General features: G+C 39.9%; 1 protein-coding gene across 4 annotated transcripts in view; it reads right to left on the reverse strand.

The window, feature by feature from the left end:
- PRIM2 (DNA primase subunit 2) overlaps positions 1 to 27,013 on the reverse strand; it is a 278,681-nt gene that overhangs the window by 96,893 nt on the left and 154,775 nt on the right. For all 4 annotated transcript variants that reach the window (XM_054024333.1, XM_054024331.1, XM_054024330.1 and 1 more), the window contains one exon: positions 7,617 to 7,684. In XM_054024333.1, coding sequence (XP_053880308.1) covers positions 7,617 to 7,684 — 68 coding nt within the window. The remainder of the gene's footprint in view (positions 1 to 7,616; positions 7,685 to 27,013) is intronic.

Genomic DNA, 27,013 nt, shown 5'->3' on the forward strand with positions numbered 1-27,013 from the left:
TCCATTAATTCTTTTGCGTAGAGACTGTCCGGTTTGGCCAATGTACATGGCAGAGGGGCATTGCTGGCACATGATGGCATAGATCACATTGGTAGATGTGCAGGTGAACGAGCCCCTGATGGTATGGCTGATGTGATTAGGATTGAATTCAAGTGACATCATCATAGGGCCTAATCACATCAGCCATACCATCAGGGGCTCGTTCACCTGCACATCTACCAATGTGATCTATGCCATCATGTGCCAGCAATGCCCCTCTGCCATGTACATTGGCCAAACCGGACAGTCTCTACGCAAAAGAATTAATGGACACAAATCTGACATCAGGAATCAAAATACTCAAAAACCAGTGGGAGAACACTTTAACCTGTCTGGTCATTCAGTGACAGACCTGCGGGTGGCTATATTACAACAGAAAAACTTCAAAAACAGACTCCAAAGAGAGACTGCAGAGCTAGAATTGATATGCAAACTAGACACAATCAACTCCGGTTTGAATAAGGACTGGGAATGGCTGAGCCATTACAAACGTTGACTATCTCCCCTTGTAAGTACTCTCACACTTCTTATCACACTGTCTGTACTCGGCTAGCTTGATTATCACTTCAAAAGTTTTTTTTTTTTTTTTCTCTTAATTAATTGGCCTCTCAGAGTTAGTAAGACAACTCCCACCTGTTTATGCTCTCTGTATGTGTGTATATATATCTCCTCATTATATGTTCCATTCTATATGCATCCGAAGAAGTGGCTGTAGTCCACGAAAGCTTATGCTCTAATAAATTTGTTAGTCTCTAAGGTGCCACAAGTACTCCTGTTCTTCTTTTTTCATTTTTGTGAGCAAGATGAAATAAAAAATGAATCACGATTCATAGAAATAAATGATGGAAAACACCTGTTAGACCCATCTGTCTATTCCCTGCCAAAGCCTGATTCTCAAGTTCTAAAATCCAGTTTTATACTATAACTTGTTTTGCCTTTTTAGGGACTAGAAAATATGTGATATTTTGTGGTTTCAATGGCTGTGACAATGTTTCTTTACAGTTTTACTTATACACTTCTATATCATATTGGGAATGTTCTTAGCTCTGGCATGGTCCCTCATTCATTGGGATAAGTTTATTTTTAAACTGCATATGCAAAGCCAACAATTTAATGTGCAAACATATAGAGAAAACCAAAAAATTAGCTGGTTTGTCCATTTGCATAACAAATGAAGGGGCTCTAAGTGTTCAGTAGCTTGTTTCGGCAACTAATTTTAAAAAGCTGACCCTTTGGTTTTTGAAGTCTTTCCCTTTTACACATTACCAAAAGAAAACCTGGAGGCCGATAATGGCTCTGAATATTATGGCACAAAACACTTATTTTTATAAGAACATAAGAATGGCCATATTGAATCAGACCAAAGGTCCATCTAGCCCAGTATCCTGTCTTCCGACAGTGGCCAATGCCAGGTGTTTTAGAGGGAATGAACAGAACAGGTAATCAATCATCAAGTGATCCATCCCGTCACCTATTCCCAGCTTCTGGCAAACAGAGGCTAGGGATACCATTCCTGTGCATAAAAATTGTGGAAAAAATTGTCAGCAGTGAAAACAGAGAAATTTTCCAATAATTCCTCACACAGAGGATGGAATTTTCAAAAGCACTAAGTGTATAACTAAATTCCCACTAAAGTCAATGATAGTTTTACCATTGAGTTCAGTGGGAATAAAGTTATATTCATGATGGGCATTTTTGATGATCCTACAAAAATGATTTAATGAAAAAAAAAAGAAAAAATAACATCACACCAGAACAATTATTCACTTGTATCTGTAACAGTTGTTCATCAAGATATGAACCACATGCATACTTCATTCAGGCATATGTGCACGCAGCATGCCAGAGTGCTTTCTGTAGCAGTACCAATAGGGGCAGCGCTCATACCCTCTGCTTTCTCATGGCTCCTTCCATGGCTATGAGGGCAGTGGCTCCCAACCCCCCTCAGTTCTTTCACACCAGAATTTGTGGCTCAAGATTCCAGTGCAGAGAGTACAAAGGATGGGTTGTGGAATACTCATGTGAGCGATATCTCAAAGAACAACAGTTACAATGGAGAAAAGTTTTTCTTCTTTGCGTGGTTACACATCTGTATACCACTCAGGTGACTCACAAGCAATTAGGCTCAGAGTCCACCTAATGAGAGACTGAAGAATCACTTTTTCAAAAACTGAATCAGATCTTGAAACAGATGTGATGGCTTAATATTGAGTTACATGACAGAGGACAAAGTAGCAGCCCTACAAATGTCAATATGGGAATGTCCCTCAAAAATGCCACTGAGGTAGTTTGAGCCCTTGTTGAATGGGCTGAAAGTCTCTATGGAGGAGAGGTGTTTGCTACCTTGTTCACCATTGTAATGCTGGAAGTAATCCATCTGGAAACTGTTTGCACAGAAATTGTCAGCATTCTTTCTGTCAGCATAAAAGACAGAGAGCTGAGAAGATAACCTGAAGGGCCCAGTCCTAGCCAGACAGAAGGCCAAAGTTCACCTTACATCCAAAGTACAAAGCCAATTGTCGTTTCTATTTGAGTGTGACTTCAGAGAATAAAAGTCAGGCCCGAAGAGCAGGCCGTCGATCTTGTCTCCTTCAACTTTTCCAGCAACTCATCCATCTTTTTCTTGCTTTAAGGGAACTGTGTTTTGGCTTCTGGGTAACAAGTAAGATATTGCAGAAACAGTTTTGAGGCTAGCTTGGTGGATCTAAGTACTGGAATGACCACAAGATTTGGGGATTGGTTCCATAGCAAGCAGTAACTTTTTCAATCAACAATGTCTTTGAAGCCCTGAATCTGAGTAGCAGAATCCGGGAAGCGGACCAAACAAAGGTTCTGATATCCTTGGACCTTTAAGCTGTTTTGACTTGCTGGAGGAAGTCACTGGACCCAAGACTGGTCTCTTAGACTTTGGATCCAACAAGTGCCTGGAACCCACAAGTTTAGCCTCAAATGCCTCCTTAAGGAGAAGCAGCTGCAATCTGCTCTGCCTCTCCTTGCAAGCTCTAGGCTTGAAAGTCCAGCAGATGGAACACTCAGATAGAAAGTGGCCCTCTTCCATGCACTTCGGGCACCTAATATGGTCTTCCAATGCCAGGAGGACAGCTGGGCATGAAACATGTCTTTTGAATCCCGGCTTCTTTTTTGTCTTCAGTTCAGCCAGAACCCGAAATCGAGCTACTAACTAACTTAACTATATTTATCATTAAACTATAAACTATTCTAAATTACCAAGACAACGAGAATGGAGAAAAACCCAGATCCAAATAGCCTGGAGCAGTTCACTTCCATCTGACACAATGGTTGGAAAGAACTGAGGCAGTAGAGGGCACAGCACCCCTTATATAGGATCACACTTAGAATGTTTGGTGATGCGGGCGTAGGGGTGCAAGTGCTCTAACAAACACTGCTTGGAGAAAGTGTACCATTAGACACACAGAGTCTGAACTTTCTGAAGAAACACTGACTCATGAAGAGGGTCCCTGAAAAGGATCAGGGAAAGTGGGTGGGAGAAGAAGATGGACAGGAATTGGATATAGTATCCCAGTCACATAGTGCTTGGGAGCTACTTGTCTGTTGTTATGGATTCCCAGTCTTTGAAGAAGTGGAACAATCTGTCCCCAGAAGGATGAGAGATAGCAGAAAGATTGCTGATGACTGCATTGATATGCCCAAGGAAAATGTCAAATATATTGCTTTCCCACAACTGAGGGCAGGCTGGTTGATTTGAGTTGGAGCTAAAGGACCACCTTCTCTGTGACTTGTGCCTCCTCCTAAAAGTCATTCTGCCCCAAAGGGTTTTCAGGCTGCTGAGAGTATTGTTGTTGCAGGGTCTTGTACTGCTCTCTCTCAGGGGCAGGGGTAAAGGCCTTCAACAAACAGAGCATAGCATGGGAGTTTTTAAATGAGTGCAAAGTTTCATCAGTTTTGTCAGAGAAGAAAAATTGACCATCAAAAGGGAGGTCATCTATGGTTCGTTAGATGTTAGGGGCTATGCTGGAGTTTTGTAATCACAAGGTTTTCCTCATTGTTATTGCAGGGGTCATTATCCTGGAAGAAGCATCTGTGACAGAGTGCTGACTGGAGCGATATGTGGCCACAAGATGGCGTTCTGCAAGGAAAGCTCTAAACTCCTCCCTTACCCCCTACAAGAAACCTACTCCCTTTCTTCAGGAAGCTTGTCAGTAAACTTGGACATTGCACCCCAGTTTACAAAGTTATATTTGGATAACAACACCCACCAGTTAGCTATGCACATGCTGCATTTTTCTCCTCAATAAGTCAAGCACTTGAACTCTCTCTTTGGGATTTGATCTGATGCTCCTTTGGTGTGATTTCTCACTGGCAGCAGTGACCATGAAGAAGTTGGGGGCAAAGGGGAATAAAAGCACTCAAAGCCTTGATCGGGACATTATATTTTCGGTCTGTGTACTTGGCTATCAGCACTAAGGAGGCTGGCATGTGCCACAAGGTCTTTGCCAGTTCCAAAACAGTCTCATATATAGAGAGAGCTAGCCTCCCAGGGACTGTCACCTGAAGAACGTCCAAAAAGCTTGAGAATGTTCTCTTGTACAAGCTCAGCTTGACTGCCCAATGCTGCTGATACCCTCCTCAGTAGGTCTCGATAAAATTTAAAATCCTCCAAAACTGGAGACGAGGAATCTGAGGCAATGGAATTAACTGGTGAGGGCAACGACAAAATAACAGGGGCCAGTGTGTCCTCTTGTAGTAGAATGCACTCCTTTGGCAATGGTTCATCCTGCAGAACTGGTTTCTCGGGGTGACCAGTATCTCCATGGGCCTCCAAGATATGAGAACAGCCTGGTGACCTTCTGCTCAAGTGTGCCAGTGATCAAGACCTGGAAGAGTGGGAGATACACCAAGAGTTACAAAAAGGCCACTAAGGAAACATGCAGGGAATAGGCAACCAGTAGGAACCAGGCCAGGCTGATCTATCTCTGATATATGAAAGGTCCTGTTCTTGGTACCAATGCTTTCCTTCAGGAGCTGGTCAAAGACTCGCTAGACCGACTGCACCTAAGAAAGGATGGTGAAGAGGAGGGAGAATCTGAACTCAATTGCCAAGCAGCATCCGAATGGTTAGTAGGGAATAGGGATGCTAGCCCTGAAATGGTCACTTGGCATTCTGATTTATCTGTGGCCCATTGAGAAGAGGTCAATATTGGTGCTGATGCCAAACTAGTAGCTAGTACTGCAAACGCACCTCAAGATGTGGAGGGACTTGGTACCAAGAAATACATTGTTGTTGGTGCAAAAATGTAAGTCACAGTCAGTACCCAGCATAAGGATTGCGGCAATACTGAAGCCACAGATAGTCTTCGGTACTGAAGACTGAATCAAAGTCACATCTTTGCAGTGTTTCTTAGCTGGACTCGACAATGGCGCTGTTGAGAGTGTCTCTACCAGATCCATAGATTTGGATGAGCCAAGAACAGGAGGAGGTGTCTCTAGTACAAAGGACTCCAGCACCCCAGGGGAGACAAGGGTACAGAGACAAAGCAAATCCTTTGCTGTCTCATAAGCCTGTGGGGTCATTGGTGGTAATAATGCCGGTGCCAGAACCATGTTCCTTGGTATTGGACTCAATGTCCGTCCCAGAGACAGTACCATAATCAATGGTAAGGTACCAATATGTTCCTGCGACAATATTGGGGAGACATGGTCAACTGCCAGTTCCACCTTGAGTGACTGAGGAGTTCCAGTGATGTTCTATGTCCGTCTTCAAAGAAGAAGAGTCCTTTTTCAAACTGAACTAGCTCCAGTCTTTTTTATGGGTCCCCTTTCAGGTCATTTCTTTCTCCAAAGAGGAGAGTCCAAGCCCAGGGTCTGTCAGAAATCACTGAATCCTCTGTAGCAGCCCAAAAAATAGGGAGAGCAGTTGAGGTGGGAGGGGCTGAGGTGGATGTCATCGCCTGCTCCATGAGGGATTGCTTACGGTGCAGATCTCTGAAAATCTTCATCCTTTTCCTTGAAAGGACAGCAGATACCTCTCTTTAACAGATCCTTCACTAAGACACAAAAGGCAATGCAGAGTAGGTACCTCACACGGTAAGCCGTGCTTAAAGCCAGGTGAGCGCATGCCACCAGAGCTTCACACTGAAAACTAATTAAAGCAGTAAGATAAACTAGCTATTGTGTACTAAGCATTACCTAACTATTAACAGGAAAAGGAGGCAGAGAAGTAACTCATTGACTGCACAGTCTAAAACAACCATGAGGTAAATCACCTGAGGAACTCTGACTCGGGCCATTGGTGGTGCAAAGGAAGTGAGGAGGGTAGGGATGGTACCACCCTTATGTAGACTCACAAGGGGCCATGAGCAGACTTAAGGCATGTGCATCACCGAGACAGGTACTGTTACAAAAAGCTCTGTGGCTTCAGCGCATTTGGCGCTCACACACCTGACTGGAATACACGTTCACAGCCACTCGAAGAACTATAAATATTACACATATCAATTTACAGCATACCACCAATGTCCTAGTCACACAATAGAGACATTTTAACAGATGTGTTTTCTAATTCTCTTCTTCCAAATATGATTTAACCCTTATATACATACATATGCACAATTATTAACTTCTTTTTCAAATACAATTTGCATTGAAACGCAACAAGATATGAAATAGCTTCTGATTGTCCTGATGTTAATAAAAGCCAAAAGTTCATTTTACAGATATCCACATAAATAAAAGGTACATGGCAGTAATATATTCATTTTTAAAGTCATCATAAAATGTCACACTTCTGTCTATGAAGTGTCATGCTTTCCTGTGGCACTATATATTAAGGGGGGGGTGGGGAAGAAACCATACACTTCACCGGCTATGTGAATCCCCTTCTTGTGGCTATTCCCTCCAAGAGACAAATTACCCCTTCCAAACAAGGCAGAAAAGTAGCTGAGTCACCTAAAAAAGGCAAGGACTGATTCTGTGGCTAAAATGAAAAACATAAGAAGAAAAGCTAGGAATGAAAATTAAGAAAAGGTAGGAGCTCAGTTAGGAACACTATCTCCTGTTCTCCTTATACAGGAAGCAGGATGATTTGACTACTAGTTACTGGATGAGTCCAAAGGGCCATACTACTGGTTCACAGTTTAGAGCTGCCTCCATAATCCATTCACCAGTGGACTCATTCACCAGTGATGGATTACAAGATGTGTTCTTCCTGGATAATACAAATCAGAAAATAAGTTAATGCTCTGGGTGACATAATTTTGAATTTGCTGACTTTTGTACATGAAGAATCTGAATAATAATTTTACATTTAATCATATAAAAGAATCTACAAGAGAAAAAGTATTTTTGGTAACAGCTATGGAACTTTTTTCTGTAGCTGTTGTTGTAAAGGCAACATCACATACTTTGCTCAAAATAAATGTTTACATTTCCTTTGTGAAATTGTACATTTTCCTATCAATATGGTATTGAAATGAAAAGAAATTATTTTATTTCAGTTTTTCCATTTTCACCCATCAATACAGATCTGAAGAAGTTTAAATATTACAAATATAATTCTCTTAACTTTATGGATGAATAAATTCATGTTTCTTATTCACCTGAGGTGATTAAGCAAAGGCTGCAGTCTCTCATCAGATTGTACAGCAGGCAGTGATCGTGCTGTCAGCTAGAAGAAAACAAGATTTCAGTTAACAAAATCTCATAATTAGAGAATGTGATAATGTAGCAGCAATGATATAAGAAATTGTTTCAATTATATATTTTTCCTTAGGGTGGCATGGGACAAGACACACTTTCTCCATATATCTGATAACATATGACAAAATACAGTATTTCTAAAACTGTAGTAAACTGAAATATTTATCCATAAATTAATGGAGTTACATATTTAAAAATGCGTTTGATTTTAATTTTATTTTAATTAAATAGCAAGCCTAGTGTCTGAGAGTTTTATGCTTACTTTTAACAAAGCATATTTAAATTAGAGGGCAGTAATGTTCAACATAGATGCCCTGTGGAATATAAATAACAACAAAACAAAATATAAATAAAAATAGACTTGTAGCCAATCTCAGATTTATATAAATATTGTGTGGTTCTTCACAAATGTATATGAAGATTGATACTAGCATGCCTCTGTTTAAACCATGGCATGTTACTTTGTCTTGTAAACTTTCCATCTTATCTGTTTAGCATAACTATTTAAGGATGCATAATTATTTAAGGATCTAACTCCTTTTAGGAGGATTATCAGTTTATCTCTGCAAATTCTACAAGTACCTGTCTCATTGGAAGACTGGAAAAATGTACATTAGTAAACTAATATGATGTGGTTTGAGCATTGGCCTGCTAAACCCAGAGTTGTGAGTTCAATCCTTGAGGGGGCCATTTAGGCATCTGGGGCAAAAATCTGTCTGGGGACTGGTCCTGCTTTGAGCAGGGGGTTGGCCTAGATGACCTCCTGAGGTCCCTTCCAACCTTGATATTCTATTATTCTATTTCCATTTTAATATATACAGTGTGGATTGGAAGCATTCTAGCAGTTTTCAAAGACTTACAGAGTCCACCCAGGATATCTACTGTAACCCAAAGACTCACATCCGAGGAGTCTAACTGCTTCCAAATACAGTCTGCATTTGGATGGCACAGTGGAAGGGTGTATGTAGTAGAGTCCTGGAGCTAGCACACAAAAAGGATGCTCTCTAACTTTGTATCTGCTGAAATAGGAAAGCAGGGAGGGAAGAAGTCTAATATGATTGCCCTTGAAACATGCTGCTTATAACACCTGACAGACAAAGCAGAAAAACTTTAAATGCAAGAATTGATACAAAGAAAATAGGGGTTATCTGGTGGCAGAATAATTTATTATGTTTTTCCTTTAAATGTAAATCAAATTCTATTCTTATAGTCAAACTTTATGAGCTGTGGTTGTTAGCTGTGACACAGAATCCAAACAAATTAAAGATTTCTACATATTTCACTTTATGAAATGTATAATATTAAGTTAATTTTAAAAATATTTAAAATCTGTACACACACAACAATTCTACAACTCACAAAAACAAAAACAAAAGCAATTTGGCGTGACTTTCTATAATGCTGGCAACAGGGGTCAATAACAACGTTTGACCATTTTAGCAATAGCAGCACGATGAACAATACAACATCATCATCATCACTGAAATATTTATCAGATAAAAGGACATTTTATCAGTGTTTATCACTGAAAATGCAACTCTAAATCTAAACAGACTGATTATAACTTCAGTAGTATAACTTTCACCTTCATTCGTGACTTAGAGAAAACCTAATAATTTCTTGTTGACAATATTCCATAAAACTGGTAAAAATTTATTTGCAAACTGTATTTTTACTTTATGTACAGAAAAATAAATCACCATGCCCTATTAATCTTAAATAACCCTACATACACATTTAAGGTGCTGCATTTATTTGCCACTATTTCAGAAAAATCCTGTAGCTCTTGTATTTTACTAGGCTAAATTCAGATTTAAACGGTGCATTAATTTACAAATTTCTTCAGGCAGAAAATCCAAACATTTTGTCTTCATAGCATCAAACAGGAAAGTTTTTTACAAAGCAGTCATTTTATACTAGTGCCATCCCTTTAATTTACATTAACTAATACTTCTGATAATTATAATATTTTTATTTTAGAAAGCAGAAATTATATCCATGAAGAGAACTGAACCTTTTAGAATGTTAATAAAATGAATTATTAAATAAACTAACTGATTTTGATTTTGTTAACCTACTTCTCTTTTTATTTAATATTTAAAAGATACAAAAAATAAAATTATAATCAAAAACAATTTTATAGAAAATGCTAGAGAAGTTTGGTACTGTTTATTTTAAATGACTCGTACATCTTCATATGAAAGCAACTTCCAGTAAATCTATATAATACGTTTGCTCATATCCTCAAAAATTGTGTTCCATTTGTTCAGAAATACTTCAGTAACAGGTATAGTGGTTTAGTGAAGCCAAATTACATAATGCAAAGCAGCAAAATTAGAAAGATGCACCAATGTGTTTGATATAATGCAAAATTGTATTAAATATTATGTATTCATGCAAACATGTATGAACACAAATACACTTGAGCTCCTAACATGAACAAATTAGTTGAACTTGCCCTTCTGGTTTTATGAAATTCCTTAAGCAGAGTGCACTCTTCTCCAGCTTTGTACTCCAACATCATCTTGGTTAACATATGACATACAACAGACATGCTAAACGTTTGTATGACTTTTTCAGGTAAGAAATTTCTCTCTGCTGCACAGCTTCACTCCTCATTTATCGTTAACGGGAAGTAGCAAGCAAGCAATTACAGACAGAGGGGAAAGGTTTTGCAGAGTGTTGATTTTTATTGTAGTAGAATAGGCAGGAAAGGAAGTTCCTTCAATATAAAGCAAGGATTTACGGGGGAACCAACCCATTATACCTTCCTAACAATGCCAGTGTAGAGGAATGAAAAAACTTACTTTTTCATCAATTATTCTGAGGGACTTCTGTGAACAGTTTCCCAGATGTCTAGCACGCCATCTGGTGTAGTATTTTAACACCTTCCCTGCAGCAACATTGACACTCTAAGACCTTGGCATTTTGGATAGGAAGAGATGAACAGGGTACAATTGGCATGGTACTCCATCTGTTTTAACTATATCTTTAGAGCACTAGGAATGTCCATTTATATTAAAACCTTCCATAGGAATGCTAAGGGATAAAACAAAATTATGGGAGAAATATTTCCCAGGAATTATGGAAAAAGGAAGTTTCTGGAGCTATAAGAGTAGCTTTTTCCTCACAAAAGCAGCAGTGTCATTCTTGTATAGATAGGGGAACTGCTTCCAAAACCTGACTTTCAGAGATAATGGAGACTAGAAATACCTGCCAAAGGCTTGTCCTCTCTGTCATCCTGATTAAACTTGCATCTGATGATATGCAAATAGAGAGTTCCATATACCCACTGTGACAGACCCAGACTAGTGGGGTACAGGAGTCTGGTAGAGGGCAAATATACTGGTCACTGGATGAGTAGTTTTCTGTTCCCTAAGGGTATGTCTTCACTTACCGGAGTGTCCGGCGGCAGGCAATCGATGTTCTGGGATCGATTTATCGTGTCTGGTTAAGACGCGATAAATCGATCCTGGATCGATCCCGGAAGTCCTCGCCGTCGACGCCGGTACTCCAGCTCGCCGAGAGGAGTACGCGGCATCGACGGGGGAGCCTTCCTGCCGCGTCTGGACCTGCGGTAAGTTCGGACTAAGGTACTTCGAATTCAGCTATGTTAATAACGTAGCTGAATTTGCGTACCTTAGTCCGAAGTGGGGGCTTAGTGGGGACCAGGCCTAAGTGACCAGAGCAGGGGCTGCACTAGAGTAATCAGGAACCTGCTAGAACCAGTTAAGGCAGGCAGGCTAATTAGGACATCTGGAGCCAATTAAGAAGAAGCTTCTAGAATCAATTAAGGCAGGCTAATCAGGGCACCTGGGTTTTAAAAAGGAGCTCACTTCAGTTTGTGGGGAGGAGTGTGAGGAGCTGGGAGCAAGAGGTGCAAGGAGCTGAGAGTGAGAGTGTGTGCTGCTGGAGGACTGAGGAGCACAAGCATTATCAGACACCAGGAGGAAGGTTCTGTGGTGAGAATAAGGAAGGTGTTTGGAGGAGGCCATGGGGACGTAGCTCAGGAAGTTGTAGCTGTCATGCAGCTGTTACAGGAGGTACTATAGACAGCTGCAGTCCACAGGGTTCTGGGCTGGAACCCAAAGTAGAGGGTGGGCCCGGGTTCCCCCCAAACCTCCCAATTGACCTGGACTGCGGGTTCTTCCAGAGGGGAAGATCTCTGGGCTGTTCCCCAACCCACATGGTGAATCTCTGAGGCAAGAAAATCCGCCAATAAGCGCAGGACCCACCAAGATAGAGGAGGAACTTTGTCACACCACCTACTGAATGCTCATAAGGCTGATACCCTTTGCAAATCTTTACCATTATAGTAAAATTATGGCCAGAGCCATGCCAATTTTGATCCATGGGTGAGCAATTCTCTGCATTAGGTTCAAACACTCTTCATGGTTTTGAACAAGTGATGGGTATGAATCCTTTCCAGCAGTTGTCCAGTATTAATGGGTATGTTTCTCTAGACGGGGCAATGGCTGGCATGTTGTCTAGATGTGTAAATTGTGGAGCCCTGCATTGCTGTTACTACCTGCCATTTCTTAAGACTCTCGGTATGGAGGGTGGATCTTTTGTCTTTATCATGCTGAGGATTTTGTTGCTTTGGGGTAAATTTTACCTAGGTTTCTTTGGAAGCTTCTGCTTCTGATTCTTCCCTCTGTTAATATTATAGTTCCTTTGAAATAGCCTAGGTTGGCATGGTGTCTTTAACAGTAAGGATTAAGGCCTCTCAGCAATCCCAGCTACTAACTTGTCTGATATTTCCCCAAATAGCTCTAATATTTCACCAAAAATTTTGTCAATCTGGATGCACAAGATATCTCCTTCAGATGAATAATTGCTATTCATGGGTGTTACATGGACTGTCTGTAGGTACAAAGTTAAAAGCTGCTGCTCTTGTTACAGATCACATATAGGGTTTGATCAGGACAGAAATATCTCACTTTAAACAAGGATCTTACCTCCCAGACAAGACACTTGGTAGCTACTAAGTAGGCTTTCCTTACATAAAACCTTTGTTCTGAATGGCTCTAGCAAAGGCTTTAAAATTGCTGTGCAGTATCATCCCTGTGTGACTGTATTTCACTATGAAGGTGGAGCTACTGCTTCAGCAACTTTAAGCTCCCAAAACATATGAAAACTCTTTGTTTTGATAGACAATTTAAATTTAATATTTGGTTTTAATAAAAAAATCCTCATTTGGATCTTCTGATGTTCTCACAGGAGGTGACCATAGGAAACTGTCTATCCAGTAGTACCTGAAGGAAAGCTATTTTATTAATATTAGTCAATTCCTTGTGAACCACTGACATCCTCTCTTGGAAAAGTCCTCCAGCTTTTAAAGGTTTTTTGGGGGGGAGGTTTATGTGTGGCACTTTCCAAGGCAGTTTGAAGGGGAGAGGTAACATGCTGGCTGGGGACCACTTAACCGAGGAATACTGAGACAAATACTTCAGTTGTGGAAACAGCTTGCTAAGTGACCCTGGGAGTAAGCTGACCAGATGTCCCGATTTTATAGGGACAGTCCTGATATTTGGGGCTTTTTCTTATATAGGCGCCTATTACCCCCCCACTCCCATCCCGATTTTTCACACTTGCCATCTGGTCACCCTACCTGGAAGCCTAATAGATGACTGTCTGCTCCCGCAGGCTGGCTAGTGCGCAAGTACTGCAGGAACAACCTAGTACCACTCCAGGCTTTTCTACAGTAAATCTAGAGTCCTTTTGAAAACATTCCTTAAATTGAAAGCCAGATTGGCATAATTCCAATTCCACTACTATCTGAGGTAGGGCTTCCCAGGAGTGACAGGCTTCTCTGCATGCCCAGAAATGATGCAGTGCTGGGAAAGGAGCAGTGAACTAATACAGAGTGCTGTCAGAGCCTCTGTACAGGAGAAAACCTCCAGCAAACATTCCTGTGGCTGGAGCAGGGGGGGAAGTAGGGACCAGGGGCAAAGCAGAAGGGGCTTAAACCAAACTAGTTCATTAACATTAATTGCTGTGTTGCGAAGAGGATGCCTTTTTAGGACCTGAAAGTCTCAGGGGTTTGCAAGAGTTACCCTTAAGTATCAGAATGGAATGCTAAGTTGTATTATACTCTTCAGCCACTAGGTGGCACTATGTGTAAAATACCTTATTTAAGCTAACCTCAGCCATTCCTAACAGTACATTAAAGGATCTTCTGATGAACACATCTGGTGTATATCTTGCTCAGAAGAAATCTCTGTAGACAGTCTATGTTTGATACAGGAGCATGGCATGGTGTCAGAAGTAAACTAGTGCAAGAACAGAAACGGAAGGATCAAAGCAACAAAGTTTGCATCAACAAGGCACTCTTCCATGCCCCACAGAACATCAGCTTTGACAAACCTTCACAATGGACAGACTGAAAGCAGTATTTTGCAAGATTATGAATTGCAAACAAGCTCCACAAAGAAACTTGAGATGTACAGGTACCATCTTTTTTATGCTATGAGGAAGCAAGTGGAACATATCTTTAAATCCTTTGACTTTACTGAAGACAGTCACAAAGATGCTTATGAAAAGATATCGGTTACATTTGATGCATACTTTATAGCTCAGAGAAATGTGTTTAATGAAAGAGCATGTTTCCACCACAGAATTTATAAGAGCTCTTCATGAAATGGCTGAAAACAGTGATTTTGGGATTGTAAAACATAAACAAAACAAAAAAAGAGACAGAATTTGGTTGTTGGGTTAATAGATAAAAATCTTTCCCAGCAGCTACAATTGATACTCCTGGTGGAATTCTGTGCCAAAATATTAAAAATTCTGCAACAAAAAAAATAAAATTCTGCACTCAATATGTTCAAAATCTGCAAAATTCTGCATATTTTATTTGTCAAAATAACACAATATAATCATACCAGTTTCAATTATTTTTGGTCATTTATTTCAAAATACCTGTCAGCAAGTATGTCTGTAACAATACAGACAACAAAAAAGATTCAGGAAATGTTTTTTGACAAAGATTCCTTACTAGGCATATTAATACAGAACTCTAAATAATAATTAATTTAAACTACAATACAGAACCGAATTAATTAATTTAAACTACAATACAGAACCGTATTTTCCAGACCCATCAGAAGCAGTGCAAAGGCTTAGGGGAGTCAGGGGTAACGGAGGAGAGGGAGATGAAAGTAAATTGCTGGGAAGGCTCCTGCGTGTGAACTTGGAGGGTTGTTGGGTATGGGTGGGAAAAGTATGGAAGGGGTTTTTTTGGGACGGGGGGGGGGCGGGAACGGATTGTTAGGGAGCTTCCCCCATGCAGACCCTGGCTGACCCCTAGCCTCTCCTATTCAGTCAGGCAAATCTGTCCCTGTCCCCATGAGTCTCTGCACCCTCACCCAGCCACTCCCCTGTCCCTACGTCCCTGTACCCACTCCCCCCTGTGTCTGTGCTCAGGGGTGCTTGAACAATTTTTATAGTGGGGGTGCTGAGAGCCATAGAATCAAACTTTAAAGACTATATAATGGAAACCACTTCAAGCCAGGGGGTGCAGCAGCATCCTCAGCACGCCTAGTTCCCAGCACCTATGTCTGTGGCCTCACCCAGCCACTCCCCTGTCCCTCTGTAACTCTGCACCTCCTCCCCCTATCCTCATGTGTCTCTGCACCTCCCTCCCCCGGAGGCCCTGTGCCTCCACTCCCATTCAGCCCCTGCCCCAATCTGGCAGGCGCTCTCCCTTAGCTGGCTGTGAGCTGTAGCTTTCTTCTATCAGCACAGTGCCCTCTGGTGGACATAAGGTGGAACTGCAGAAGTTATTTTCTGCAGGGAGCTGCTGCTGTTCTTGTGCCACAGTGCCCTCTGGTGGGCAAAAGGCAGAACCGCAGCAACATTTTGACAGAAGGTTTTTTCTGTGCAACAATTTAGTAATCTGCAGGGCTCATTATGCACATGCATAGTAGCACAGAATTCCTCCAGGAGTAAACTGAAGACAGACTTAACCCTAGACACAGATATTCAAGTAGGAAAGCAGTCTGAGTGGGCAAAACCAAGAAAAACTTGCTAAACTTGAGAAACAAGAAGCTAGCTTAGAAGCAGTAAAGAGATTCAGCATGACTATTAAAAGTCATCATCATCATAAGATCCCTGAGGCTAACAGAAAAATTCCAGGCTACATGCACAAATTATGGAAAAAGTCGTATCTCAAGGGATGATTCATATTCACCCAGAAGTGCACAGTATTATAAATGCACAAAATACGGACATTTTGCAGCTGTTTGCCACAGTCAGGGAGCTGACATATTACAGACTATCAAGAACCACTGTTTCTGGGATTTATCACTTGTGATGGCTCAGAACCTGCCTAGAGTGTGAAAATGAATGTTCATGGCAAGATTGACTTTAAAATTGACTCGGGAGCTAATGTTACAGTCATCTCAGAAGGAATTCACATTCACCTTCAACCCCTCCCAAAGCTGAAGTCACCTGACACAGTTCTGACTAGCCCCAGAAGTTACACATTCGGTGTGTATATGATCAAAGGACCACAGACTAACATCCTTCTCAGCTGCAGCATGACAGCCATGATGGGCACAGCGAAAAATGTGGAAGATCTCAATGGACTATTTGGTGATATTGTACTTTTGAAAGGGGACCCAGTACAAATAATTTTATGAGACAATGCTGAAGCATATGGTATACATACACCTCACAGGATTCCTATCCCATTATTTCATAAAGTGGAAACTGAGTTAAAGAGAATGGAACAGATTGGCATAATTGAGAAAATCTGTTAGGAAACAGTATGGTGTGCCCCAGTGGTACCAGTTATTAAAAAAATGGGAAAATCTGAACCTGTGTGGATCTTAAAAGATTTAATGAAGCAGTTGTGAAAGAAAAATATATCCTCCCAACACTGGATGACTTTCTCCCCAAAGTGACTGCATTATTTTCCAAACTGGATGCCTCAAGTGGATTCTGGCAAATTCCTCTGGCAAAAGAAAGTGCTAAACTGACTATATTTATCACACCTTTTGGGAGATTTTTCTTCCAAAGATTACCTTGTTGAATTATCAGTACAGCTGAAATTTTCCAAAGACAGATGGCAGAACTGTTCACAAACAAAAAAGGAGTTGTAGTTTAATATAGGCTCTTTGATGGAAAAAAAACAACAAAATCCTTAATGAAGTCCTAAGCCTAATCAGTCAGTGTGAACTGACACTAAACAAGGAAAAGTGTGTTTTCTGCCTATCCCAAACTGAGTTTTTGGAACAGACAAACAAATATGCCCCGAGAAAATAAAAGCAATTTGAGAATTGAATGCACCAGTGAATGTATCAGAACAGAGATGCATATTGGAGATAGTAAGTTACCTTGGTTGATATCTACAAGACCTTTCTACAGTGACAAAACCACTGAATGAACCATTGAAGTCCCACATATCTTGGCTATGGGGATGGAATCAAGAGCAAATTCTACAGATGGTGTATGAAAAACAAAATGACAACTCCTCAAGATAGTAGACAGCTAGTCACTGCAACTAATGGACAGCCAGATGACCAAGCTGTTATACATTCAGATCTTGTAATTAGAAAACTAGTACAATTCACAGACACTTAACAGACGAATAGGTACTGAACTTCAAAGACAGCGTGATAGTGTAAATATTGTAAATGCAGGAATGTGGAACTTAAAGTGGGAGATGTAATGGAATGCTAAACTGCATTATACAGTTAAGCCACTAGGTGACACTGTGTCTAAAATATCTTATTTAAGCTAACCTCAGCCATACCTGGCAGTACATTAAATAATTTTATGATTAACTCATCTGATTGAATCTTGCTCAGAATTAATCTCTATAGTCAGCCTGTATGTGATACAGGAGCACAACTGCTGATTTACAGTGGGGAGAAGGGGAATGGTGTAGGAGCCATGTTTGTTGTGCAGTTTGCTGAGGAGACACTCCAGTATCTGAAGGAAAAGAGACACTTTGGACCTTTTCAGAGGTTCTTTCCTCCCTGGCCCACATTTGTTGTGGAACTCACTGTACAAGCTGGCTGGATAGTGTTATCCTGAACCTTAGAGACTCTCCCTAAAATACTCAGAAGTTCCTGATCAGGCTTTTTTTTTTTTTTTTTATTTTTTTTCCATGGGAGCCACGACTCTTCAGGGCAGGATGGGGACTTGACATGCTGGTCTGACTCTGAGCTCTGTGGTCACAGCACTAGGAGGGTTGCCTGGCTGTGAATAGACAGGGTAGCATTTGCCTTCTCTAAAGCCTATAAACGCCACCTCCTATAGGGAATACTGCTTAGATTTAGCCTTATGTTTGCAGGACAACTTTTCCATGCCTGATAGAGGCAGAGGAGTCCCAGAGAGGAGGCTCTACAGTGGTGGATCCAGGAGGTTGAAACCACCACTGGTGACAGATACCAAATCTAAGAGAAGAGAAGGAAGGAAGAAAGATAGTAAGTCACTACCATACAAAAGTGAATAAAACCTAGAATTATAAAACAAAATGGTCAATGGGAGCTGCGGAGCCAGCACGTGGGATGGGGGCAGCACACAGTGCCGCCTAGCCGTCACTCCACCTAGAAGCAGTAGGGACATGTCGTTGCTTGCGGGGAGCCGGCCAAGGTGAGCACCGCCGGATGCGGCACCCTGAAACCCCTCCCACGCCCCAACCCCCTGCCACGAGCCCCTTCCTGCACCCAAACTCCCTCCCAGAGCTCACACCCTGCACCCCCTCCCGCACTCCAAACCCCTCGTGGTCATTCCTCCCATAGGAGCAGCAGGGACATGTCACCAATTACAGGGAGCCACAGAGGGAGCCTTTAGGCCCCGCACCAACTGGACTATAAACTAGACTTTCAATGAAGATCAGAAATGCCGGTTTATACAGCTTTCCGGTTGGTAAAGTGCCGGATAACCCAGCTTTTATTGAATGCAAATTAATTAAAGCATTTTAAAAAGGAGTAAGTAAATGTCAAAAAGACAAGTAAATGTCAATTGGAATAACAGGTACATACCAATTAACAAGTGGCAAGGGAATGCTTCTCACTTCCTTTTCAAGCAACTTTGGAGGTGTTGAACTGTAAAATATTTTATAAGACACTCTTGATTGCCCCCTCAAGCACAATTATATTGAACAAACTTACGTTTGTCAGATTTTACTGGTTTTAGAAACATTTGATTATATATAAATTAGGAATGCCACTGGACCCAGTACAAGTTGTCAAAAGAAACAAATTTTTAAGTTTGTCCTCTTGTGGTCAGAGAAATTACTATATATAATGGCATTCTTCTTACTCTTGCACCTGTTTGTATTCCATAATAAATACACTTATTTTACTGACTAAATTAAGTTATTTAAAATTACTTATTTCTGTTACCACTGCAAAGCCAATTTATCAATAGGTGAATGGACAGGAACCCATCTTGCTCACACATTCACAGAAGCGTTAGCTTCATTTTGACTGCAGGACCTTAGAATCTTTATTGCTGGTGCTGCTTTAATAACCAGAAATAACAGTGTGACATTCAGTTCTAGGATGGGTTTGCAGGGCTGGCAATCAGGAAGGAGACACACCAATTCTCACTTGCAAATAGAGCAAATTTCACTTGAAAGTCACTGAGACACAAAAATGAAACTCAATGTTACTAACTTTCTCAATTTTATCAGAAGTCTCATTACATTTGATGTTTTATTTAAAGCACTGGCTCCTGGCATTCTGTGATTAGATAAGAATCTCAGCTAATAGGTTGATAGCCAAGATCTTCCTTTGATGCTATACTCTCCACCTCTCTAGGGAAAACTGAATATTGTAACCACTAATCTCTCTTCATAACAATGTCCGTAAGTCATCCACCATGGCTTGGAGAGAAGCTTTGGCCATCAATCTACCCTTATCCACTAAGGCCTGGAAGCTACACCTATCCTCCTTATGGAGCTAGTCCTTGAATTCCAAAACTTCTTATAATTAGTAAAATCATGTTTGGCTTAGAAGGCCTGACAATTTGAGATCCTGAACTGGATGGATACCATCTTTCACTGGCTCCACAATGCCTCATTGATGGGGAAGGCCACTAGACTGGGACCGAGCTGCAGAATGTCTAATAAACTGTGCTGAGGCTGCTGGACTTCCTTAAGATGCATCTGTAGCTCTGAAGCCACTCTGTGCATGAGCTCTTGATATGTTTAAAGTTGTCTGGTGGAAACAGAGAAGATGGAGTAACCACTTCATCTGGTGAAGATAACAAAATTGCTCCTGAAACGAGTGGAGCCAGCTCCTCTTCCCATTCCAAATATTCCTACAGGGTGGGCTGTGGGGAAATAAGACTCCTGCACTGATCCTGGTTATCTAGAGCAGGGCTTCCATGGTCCCCAATATTGTCAGTTGGATGGATCATCTGGCAGAGGACTATCCCACATCACAGGGTATCAATTGTCTTTTGGCCAATCATACCTGGGCGGTAGCTGGAACCCCAATATTCTGGGGCTCCTTTCTTATGCCACCTCCAACAAACGCTTCAGAGCCTTCCACAGGGCCTCAGACTCATCCAAAGAGAAAGCCAGATCCCTTATCTCCAGTGGAACTGCCAGTGCCGATGGCTAGTCCTCAAGGCTGGCAGGTAGGATGGGAAAACAACTCTGTCTCATCGGAATAATATCTTCCTCCGGTGCATCAATGTACTGGAACAGACAGTCCCATAGGAGAAGTGAATGTGGCAAGGGAAGAGCAAAGATGTCCTCTGGGGAGACGTAGGTCTCTCATCAACCTGAGGTATGAGGAGAGTCCATTGGCATAGCCAGGGCTTCCCTGTTCACCATGGTAGTCAGCTCCTTCCAGGGCCTTGTTGCTACCAGTACCGCATCATTTCTATAAATGGATGGATGCACCAGAAGCTGTTTATCCCAAGCCTTCACCATCAGAGCCAATGTCACATCGGATCCATACTCCTGCATACGTCCTTCTGCTGTCATGAAGATTTACTCAAGCCTAAGTCTTTAGCTCTCACACACACCAGCTCTCCTGACTTTGAGGAGGTCAGAGAGAAATCCCTTCTCTTCAGGACAGTTTTAGATGAAGATGGCATGTCCTTATGTCTAGGAGAGTGCCTTTGCTCTCATGCAAAGCCTTTTCCTTAGGCTTAACAGTTAGCCTCCATTCCCAAGTTCATGGTAGGAGGGACGCTGCACACTTGGCAAGACTGATGTATTGGGGGACAGATCCCCGGCCTGGATCTGATTGGGGTTTCATCGCCTTTTCTAGGAGATGTTTTCCGAGTCTCAGTTCCTGACCCTCACAAGTTCTGAGGGGAAAGTGAAGCAGATGAAGCACTTGGCAGAAATATTAGCCTCACCTAGGCAGTAGATACAGCGCTGATGTTAATCACCCATTGAAAAGGAGAAAAAACAGGAAACAGTTTCTGAATCTTGAGATGCTGGGCATAATCCCAGACTTCTCAGGACATAAAAAATCCCTGAGTAGAGAAGAAAAATAGGGAAAACCACTATCTAACTATAATATGTATGTAGACTATGCTATAAAGACTACTAAAACTAACTGTATACAATATCTTGCAGAAATGACTCCGTAAAAAAGGAGTTGAAGACACAGAAGATTCTGACACAGACTATGCGGCGGTAAGAAGGAACTAGAGAGGTGTCAGCCCGCGCCACTTTTATGGCCTCAGTTCAGAGCACAAGGAGAGGCTATGGCGCATGTGTGGGCTGATAGACACTGCTTGCAAAAAATTCTGGATTCAAGCACATGGTGCACATGCATATCCCACATGTGGAATACACTGAGGGACCATCACTCAAAAAATGAATTACTGGAAATTAGACAGTAAATATTGCTCAGTTCTGTTGCTCTGGTTTGGCCCAGCTGTCTCGCCATCATGACGGGGAGGGGAGTGGAAGGGATGGGAGGAGAGGCCAGGCCATATTTGAGTGAGCAGCACTGCAACCCTGTGTGCCAAGTCACAACAACCAAAGTTGGCAGCCGGGCCCAGAGCAAGACAGGAACCCCAGAAGCTGCCATGAGGGGGGAGGAGGGTGTATGTGTTTTGTTTTATAGATTGTTTTTTGTGCTATTTCATGTTATTTCACATTTGCAAAAAATACGGTGCTCTGCATAGTCTCTGTTCAAAGCTAAAGCATTGTCTTGTTAATGTTAAAATATAAAATATAGTTTGTAAAATGTAAGCTACAAACTGTATCAGTTAAAACAGGAAAGTACCCACATAATCCTCTGCCCTCCTGACATAGTGTAAGATCCCACAACCAATTACCAGGTGCAACTTGATCTTTCCCTCATCCCTCTTACTGGCAATGGTGTCCTCCTGCCCCCACACTTTTGCAGATGACAAAGATATTTGATTTGTTTATTTTTATTATTTTAAAATGTCTGGGTTGTGTCAAAGTAGCAGGACACCGCAATTTAATTTTATTGTATCTACGAGGCCAATGCTTGCATACCTGTAGTCCATAAAAATATTTTCTTACCACGGCTTTTAATAAGATCAACTACACTTTTTAAAAAATTGATCTTACAGAATAAAGGGTAGAATTTTAATGAGCAAGGTCAGTCCTTAGGACTATATCTTTTATTACTAGAACTAAGCCAGATGTCAAATAAAATTAACTTTTACGAACAGCTGCTGGGCTAATGTCACTGATTACAAACAACTAAGAACCCCATGTCTTTTTGAACTACATTTTTTGAACAAAAGATGCTGATCCCAATTATAGATCCTAAACTGTCAGATGCTGCAGTCTGCCCCTCTCACTTTGAAACCAAGTTTATCCTTGCTTTCATATTCCACACTTGCACAAGCTGGACTAAAATACATTATCACTACAATGTTGACTTCATCTACACAATGTACTGAACATGAAGATTACCTTATCAGAGAAAAGCAAACATACCATCCAATATGTAAGATATGTAAAAAAACACCATAACCTTGTCAAGCAAGAAGCATGGCTTCAATCGAGCTCTAGCTGTGCTGAAGTAGTTTCATTTACAGGGAATATTAGACATTGCAGAGTTAAGATATTTCCAGTTCAGAGGTCTGGATGATGTGAAGAACTGACAGAGTAAATCTCAAACAGCCCATGCAGACATCCCAGAGCTGATTTCAGATAATGAAAACTGTGGTATGCAAAGTAACTTACTATGCAGAAACCTGGTTAAGCTCTATATTATCAATATTATACAGCATTTAAAATGGAGAAGGAAGGGAGAAACATTTAGTAGGAAAGGAGAAGTGACAAAGAAACAGAAGGGTCAGACAACAATATGGGACAGATTTTGAAAACAGGACCACCACATTTTAAAGATAAGTAGAAATTCCACAAGTTCAGTTCCACATTCATGCACTGCTGTAGCAGCCACCTCATCTACACAATTAGGATTGTGAGCAGCAATGAAAGAAAACTAGAAAGTGAAAATCAAATTGTCTTTTTGATGCAACTGTGACTGGAGTTTCCAAGAGCAAATTGTCTAATATACTGACAGAATTCACTAATCTTTTCTTGCAGAAGGTGACAACAGGCAAAGGAAGCTATTCTACTGAATTCTGTGCAACAACCAGTATTTCTAAGGCAGATTGCACATAATGATATCAGAAAAGGTGACTGATGTCATGTTACTAGTCAATGGCTTGCTGTAAACAATAACATGACATGATTTTCACAGGGCATTCTAAAAGAATGACATGGAGTCTGAGTAACAGACGCAGAATTAATTAAGATCTGGCACTGTTGATGCAAGTGCCTCTAAATATGAAAATAGTAATAAGCCAGCTTTAGACAGGACAAGGAAGACAAAGGATAGAAACAAGATGACAACTCATCTATGGATTAGTCTTGACTCAGATTTTTAATTCATGAAACTGCCCAGTCTACTTTGTAACTATTGGAATTTGCATATTTAATAAAACACATTGGAGATTTAAAACTTCAAAATACTGAATGTAGCCCAATGAATAATATGTTAATTTTCCAAGAAACTGAAGTGCAAAGCAATTAATTTTCTTGTGGCACAATTATAACATAGATTTGTTAAGATTTTAATCAAATGGTAACACCCACCCTCTCTGGTTTTGTGCAACTTCTTAGTAGCAGACACAGCTGTTAAGGTGTATCTGCAGCTTTCAGAACCTTATCAGTTAATCAAAAGTTTTCCTTTTGGACAAACTTCATATGCTTGAACTTAACCTGAAGGAGTGGGGGGTTGTTTTGTTTAGTTTTTTTTTTAAACTCTTTCTCAAAACTCAGAAGTACCTATTCTGCTGGATATATACATTAATCTAAATAAATACAAGCAGATTTTTCCTATCCTGCCTTTATATTTCATACAATTCTATTGAAAATTAGTTGATTTGTGGTTTTTTTCAAAATCTTTGGGTAGTAGCATAATTTCATGGGACCACAAATACAGCAAAAATAAAAAACTTCAACCTGACATCGTCTCTCGGATTTCATAGACTCTGCCTGCTCAAATGCCTTCTATTTGTTTACTTTTGTTTCAGCTATAGGACAGGTCATTTACTTGCTTCTTAAATCTTATTTTTGTGAGGTTTAAACAGTTCTAATTTTGGCATATTTTTAAAGTAAATGTACTGTTTTCTCAAAGTTTCTTTTCCATTCTAATTCAACTCATTTTGCGTTGTTTTACAAGTGTGTACCAAAGCTACATTAATTTATATTTGTCGTCATACGTTTTCCTGACTCACATATATTATCTGTTTTCCTGTACGCAACCAAATTCTTTGCTGCCATACCATAAAGCTTAAGCAACACCTTATCATGTGGAACTTTCTCATTATGCCATCTAAATGGGCACATAAATTCTATATACACTAATGTTACCAGCTATGTCTGTAGTCTTTTAATAAAAATCAAAGAAGTTACTGTGACAGAACCTTAGCCTTCTAAATCCATACTGCTTATCTCTTTTTATCATAATATTGTCCATTTGCCCTTCTAGCTCACTGCAAAGTCAGTTTCCATGTTATTAATATGAAACGCATGGGCCAACATTTTCCAGTAACCACCGTATCTGACTTTTTGAATAGTAGTACCATTTTCTCTCACTACCACTCTTTAAAAATCTTAATCGGTTTTCCATGATGACCATCAGCCCACATATTTCTGGCTGCCCTATTATACTAACTGAGTCTCATTAAATTGTATGCAGTAAATCTTCCTAGATTCTCATAGTTATGGTTCTGTTTTACCTTAGTTGAAGACATGGATTTATTTCCTTTTTTTTATTAAACTAGGCATTATGCCATGCATTACTGGAGGGGGGCGGGAAGGAAGGTGGTAACATATTTTTTGTTCTTCATTGCATCATTTATTTACACACTACTAAATCTGTCTGTGTTAGTAATCATACTGTATGCAATGACATGATATGGGACCAGGCAACAACACTTCAGAAGCTTGTATATCTATTTCAAACTGCTTGTATATCTATTTCAAACTAAACCCTTAGCTGAAAATTTCTAATTTTGATACAGAATTTCCTAGATGTTTGACAACTTATCTTGAATGTTTATGCCAAACAGTTAAGTGTTCACTTAACAGTCAAACTATTTTCCTGTTCTCCCAGACCAACCTTCATTTTCCCTGTTATTCCATAACATTTGGATTTCTTCATAAAAAGATATTATTTGGTTAGTGTATACATGTGTTCATTGACCATATTTAGTTTGAATTTTGTAATTATTTTATGCTGTTCTTGTGCACTGCGAGATTAGTTCAAAATTATCTTGTAAGCATTTTTTCCTCTTTTTTATTAATTTCATTGGTATATATTAGCATGTTACTCTTGTAAGAGTAATAGAAATCAGTTTCTCTCTCTCATCTCTTGAAGAATGGGACCCCTAAAGTCAAGTTGAATTAAACTTATTATCCAGATAATATCATTTTTGTGCAATCTTTTTTTTAATTATAGCAATAATTTCAAATGTGTCCATTTCCTTCTAGGTTGCTCAAAACAATTTAAATATAAATAACTAATAATTTTGCTTGGATACAGATGAAGAAAAATAATCACCATTAAAATGTAAAAGGAAAACCCTATATTGGCATATCATTTGCAGGGATTTTACAAATTTAAACTTAACCTCAATATAACCTTTATCCCTGGCATATCCACCAAAGACAACTGCAGAAGATCCTCACAATTTTAATATTGTTTAAAAAAAAAAAAAACACAACCCCCCAAACTAATACCTCTATATTCAATTTCTTAGGTAAACTTTAAAGAAAATTCAGCCAGGTTTTAAAGGTTTCAAATGTCTCAATCAGCTCGACACTCTTTCCAATTTCACAAACTGCAGCTTTATTATCTCAAGAAACAGGCCTTCCCATTTTTAGTCACCGCAGTTTCCATTACCACAGTGATATTTTTGTTGCCTTAATACAGAACTCACTCTCAGGGATTACCATGTATTGGCCATAACAAGCAAAACAAGATAGGAAATTGAGTTCATAATGATTCTGACCAACACAGTGCACTGAAGAGGATTTACTACTGATTTTTTTAAAAAATGCTTCAAAAATACCCCTTTTTTTTTTTCTTGGTCTATTAAATGTATTGTATATAGGAACTCATTTCCCTCCAATAAAAAGCTTATCAACTTTCAATTAACAAGGATTTTGCACATGGTAGATTGATTGATTTAAATCAAAGCAATTTAAATAACCGATTTTAATCATCATTTAAATCAGCAAGCAGGAAATATTGATTTAAATCATGATTTTCATCTTGTTTTGCATTTGTACTTTAATTATTTTCCTAAAGGAAGGTTGATTCTCATTGGTGGGTAACCATTAAAACATGTTAATCTTCAACAAACTACAGCCTTTACATTAAAGTTGGTAGCACGTTTCACTAACCAGGCAGATACTCTATGCGTTTTTGTAAGCAATTCAATAGCTTGTTACATTTATTAAGATTCTTAATGTTTGGGTTTTTTTATTATGTCTCATGATGAATTATGCATTTATAATTTACTAGATTATTAATGTTTACTTGTCATTTGTGTAAAGCTCTTTAGGATAGAAAATGGAATTCAATTAAAATGTACAAAAATCAGCATTAAAAAAATTCTGATTTTCACACCCCTGATTTTTATTCATAGATTGCAAAAGGAAAGAAAGCGTTCCTGTTCTTTCAACTCCCAACTTTAACTCTGGATGGATTAATCACTGACCTAAACTATTTGAATAAACTAAAATATCCTTTCTGCACCTGAAATAACTACTGTTATCAAAAGCTGATTTAGCAATTGAAAAGCTCTTGTTCTAGTT

This window comes from Malaclemys terrapin, chromosome 3 (assembly GCF_027887155.1).
Source record: "Malaclemys terrapin pileata isolate rMalTer1 chromosome 3, rMalTer1.hap1, whole genome shotgun sequence".
Lineage (NCBI taxonomy): Eukaryota > Metazoa > Chordata > Testudines > Emydidae > Malaclemys > Malaclemys terrapin.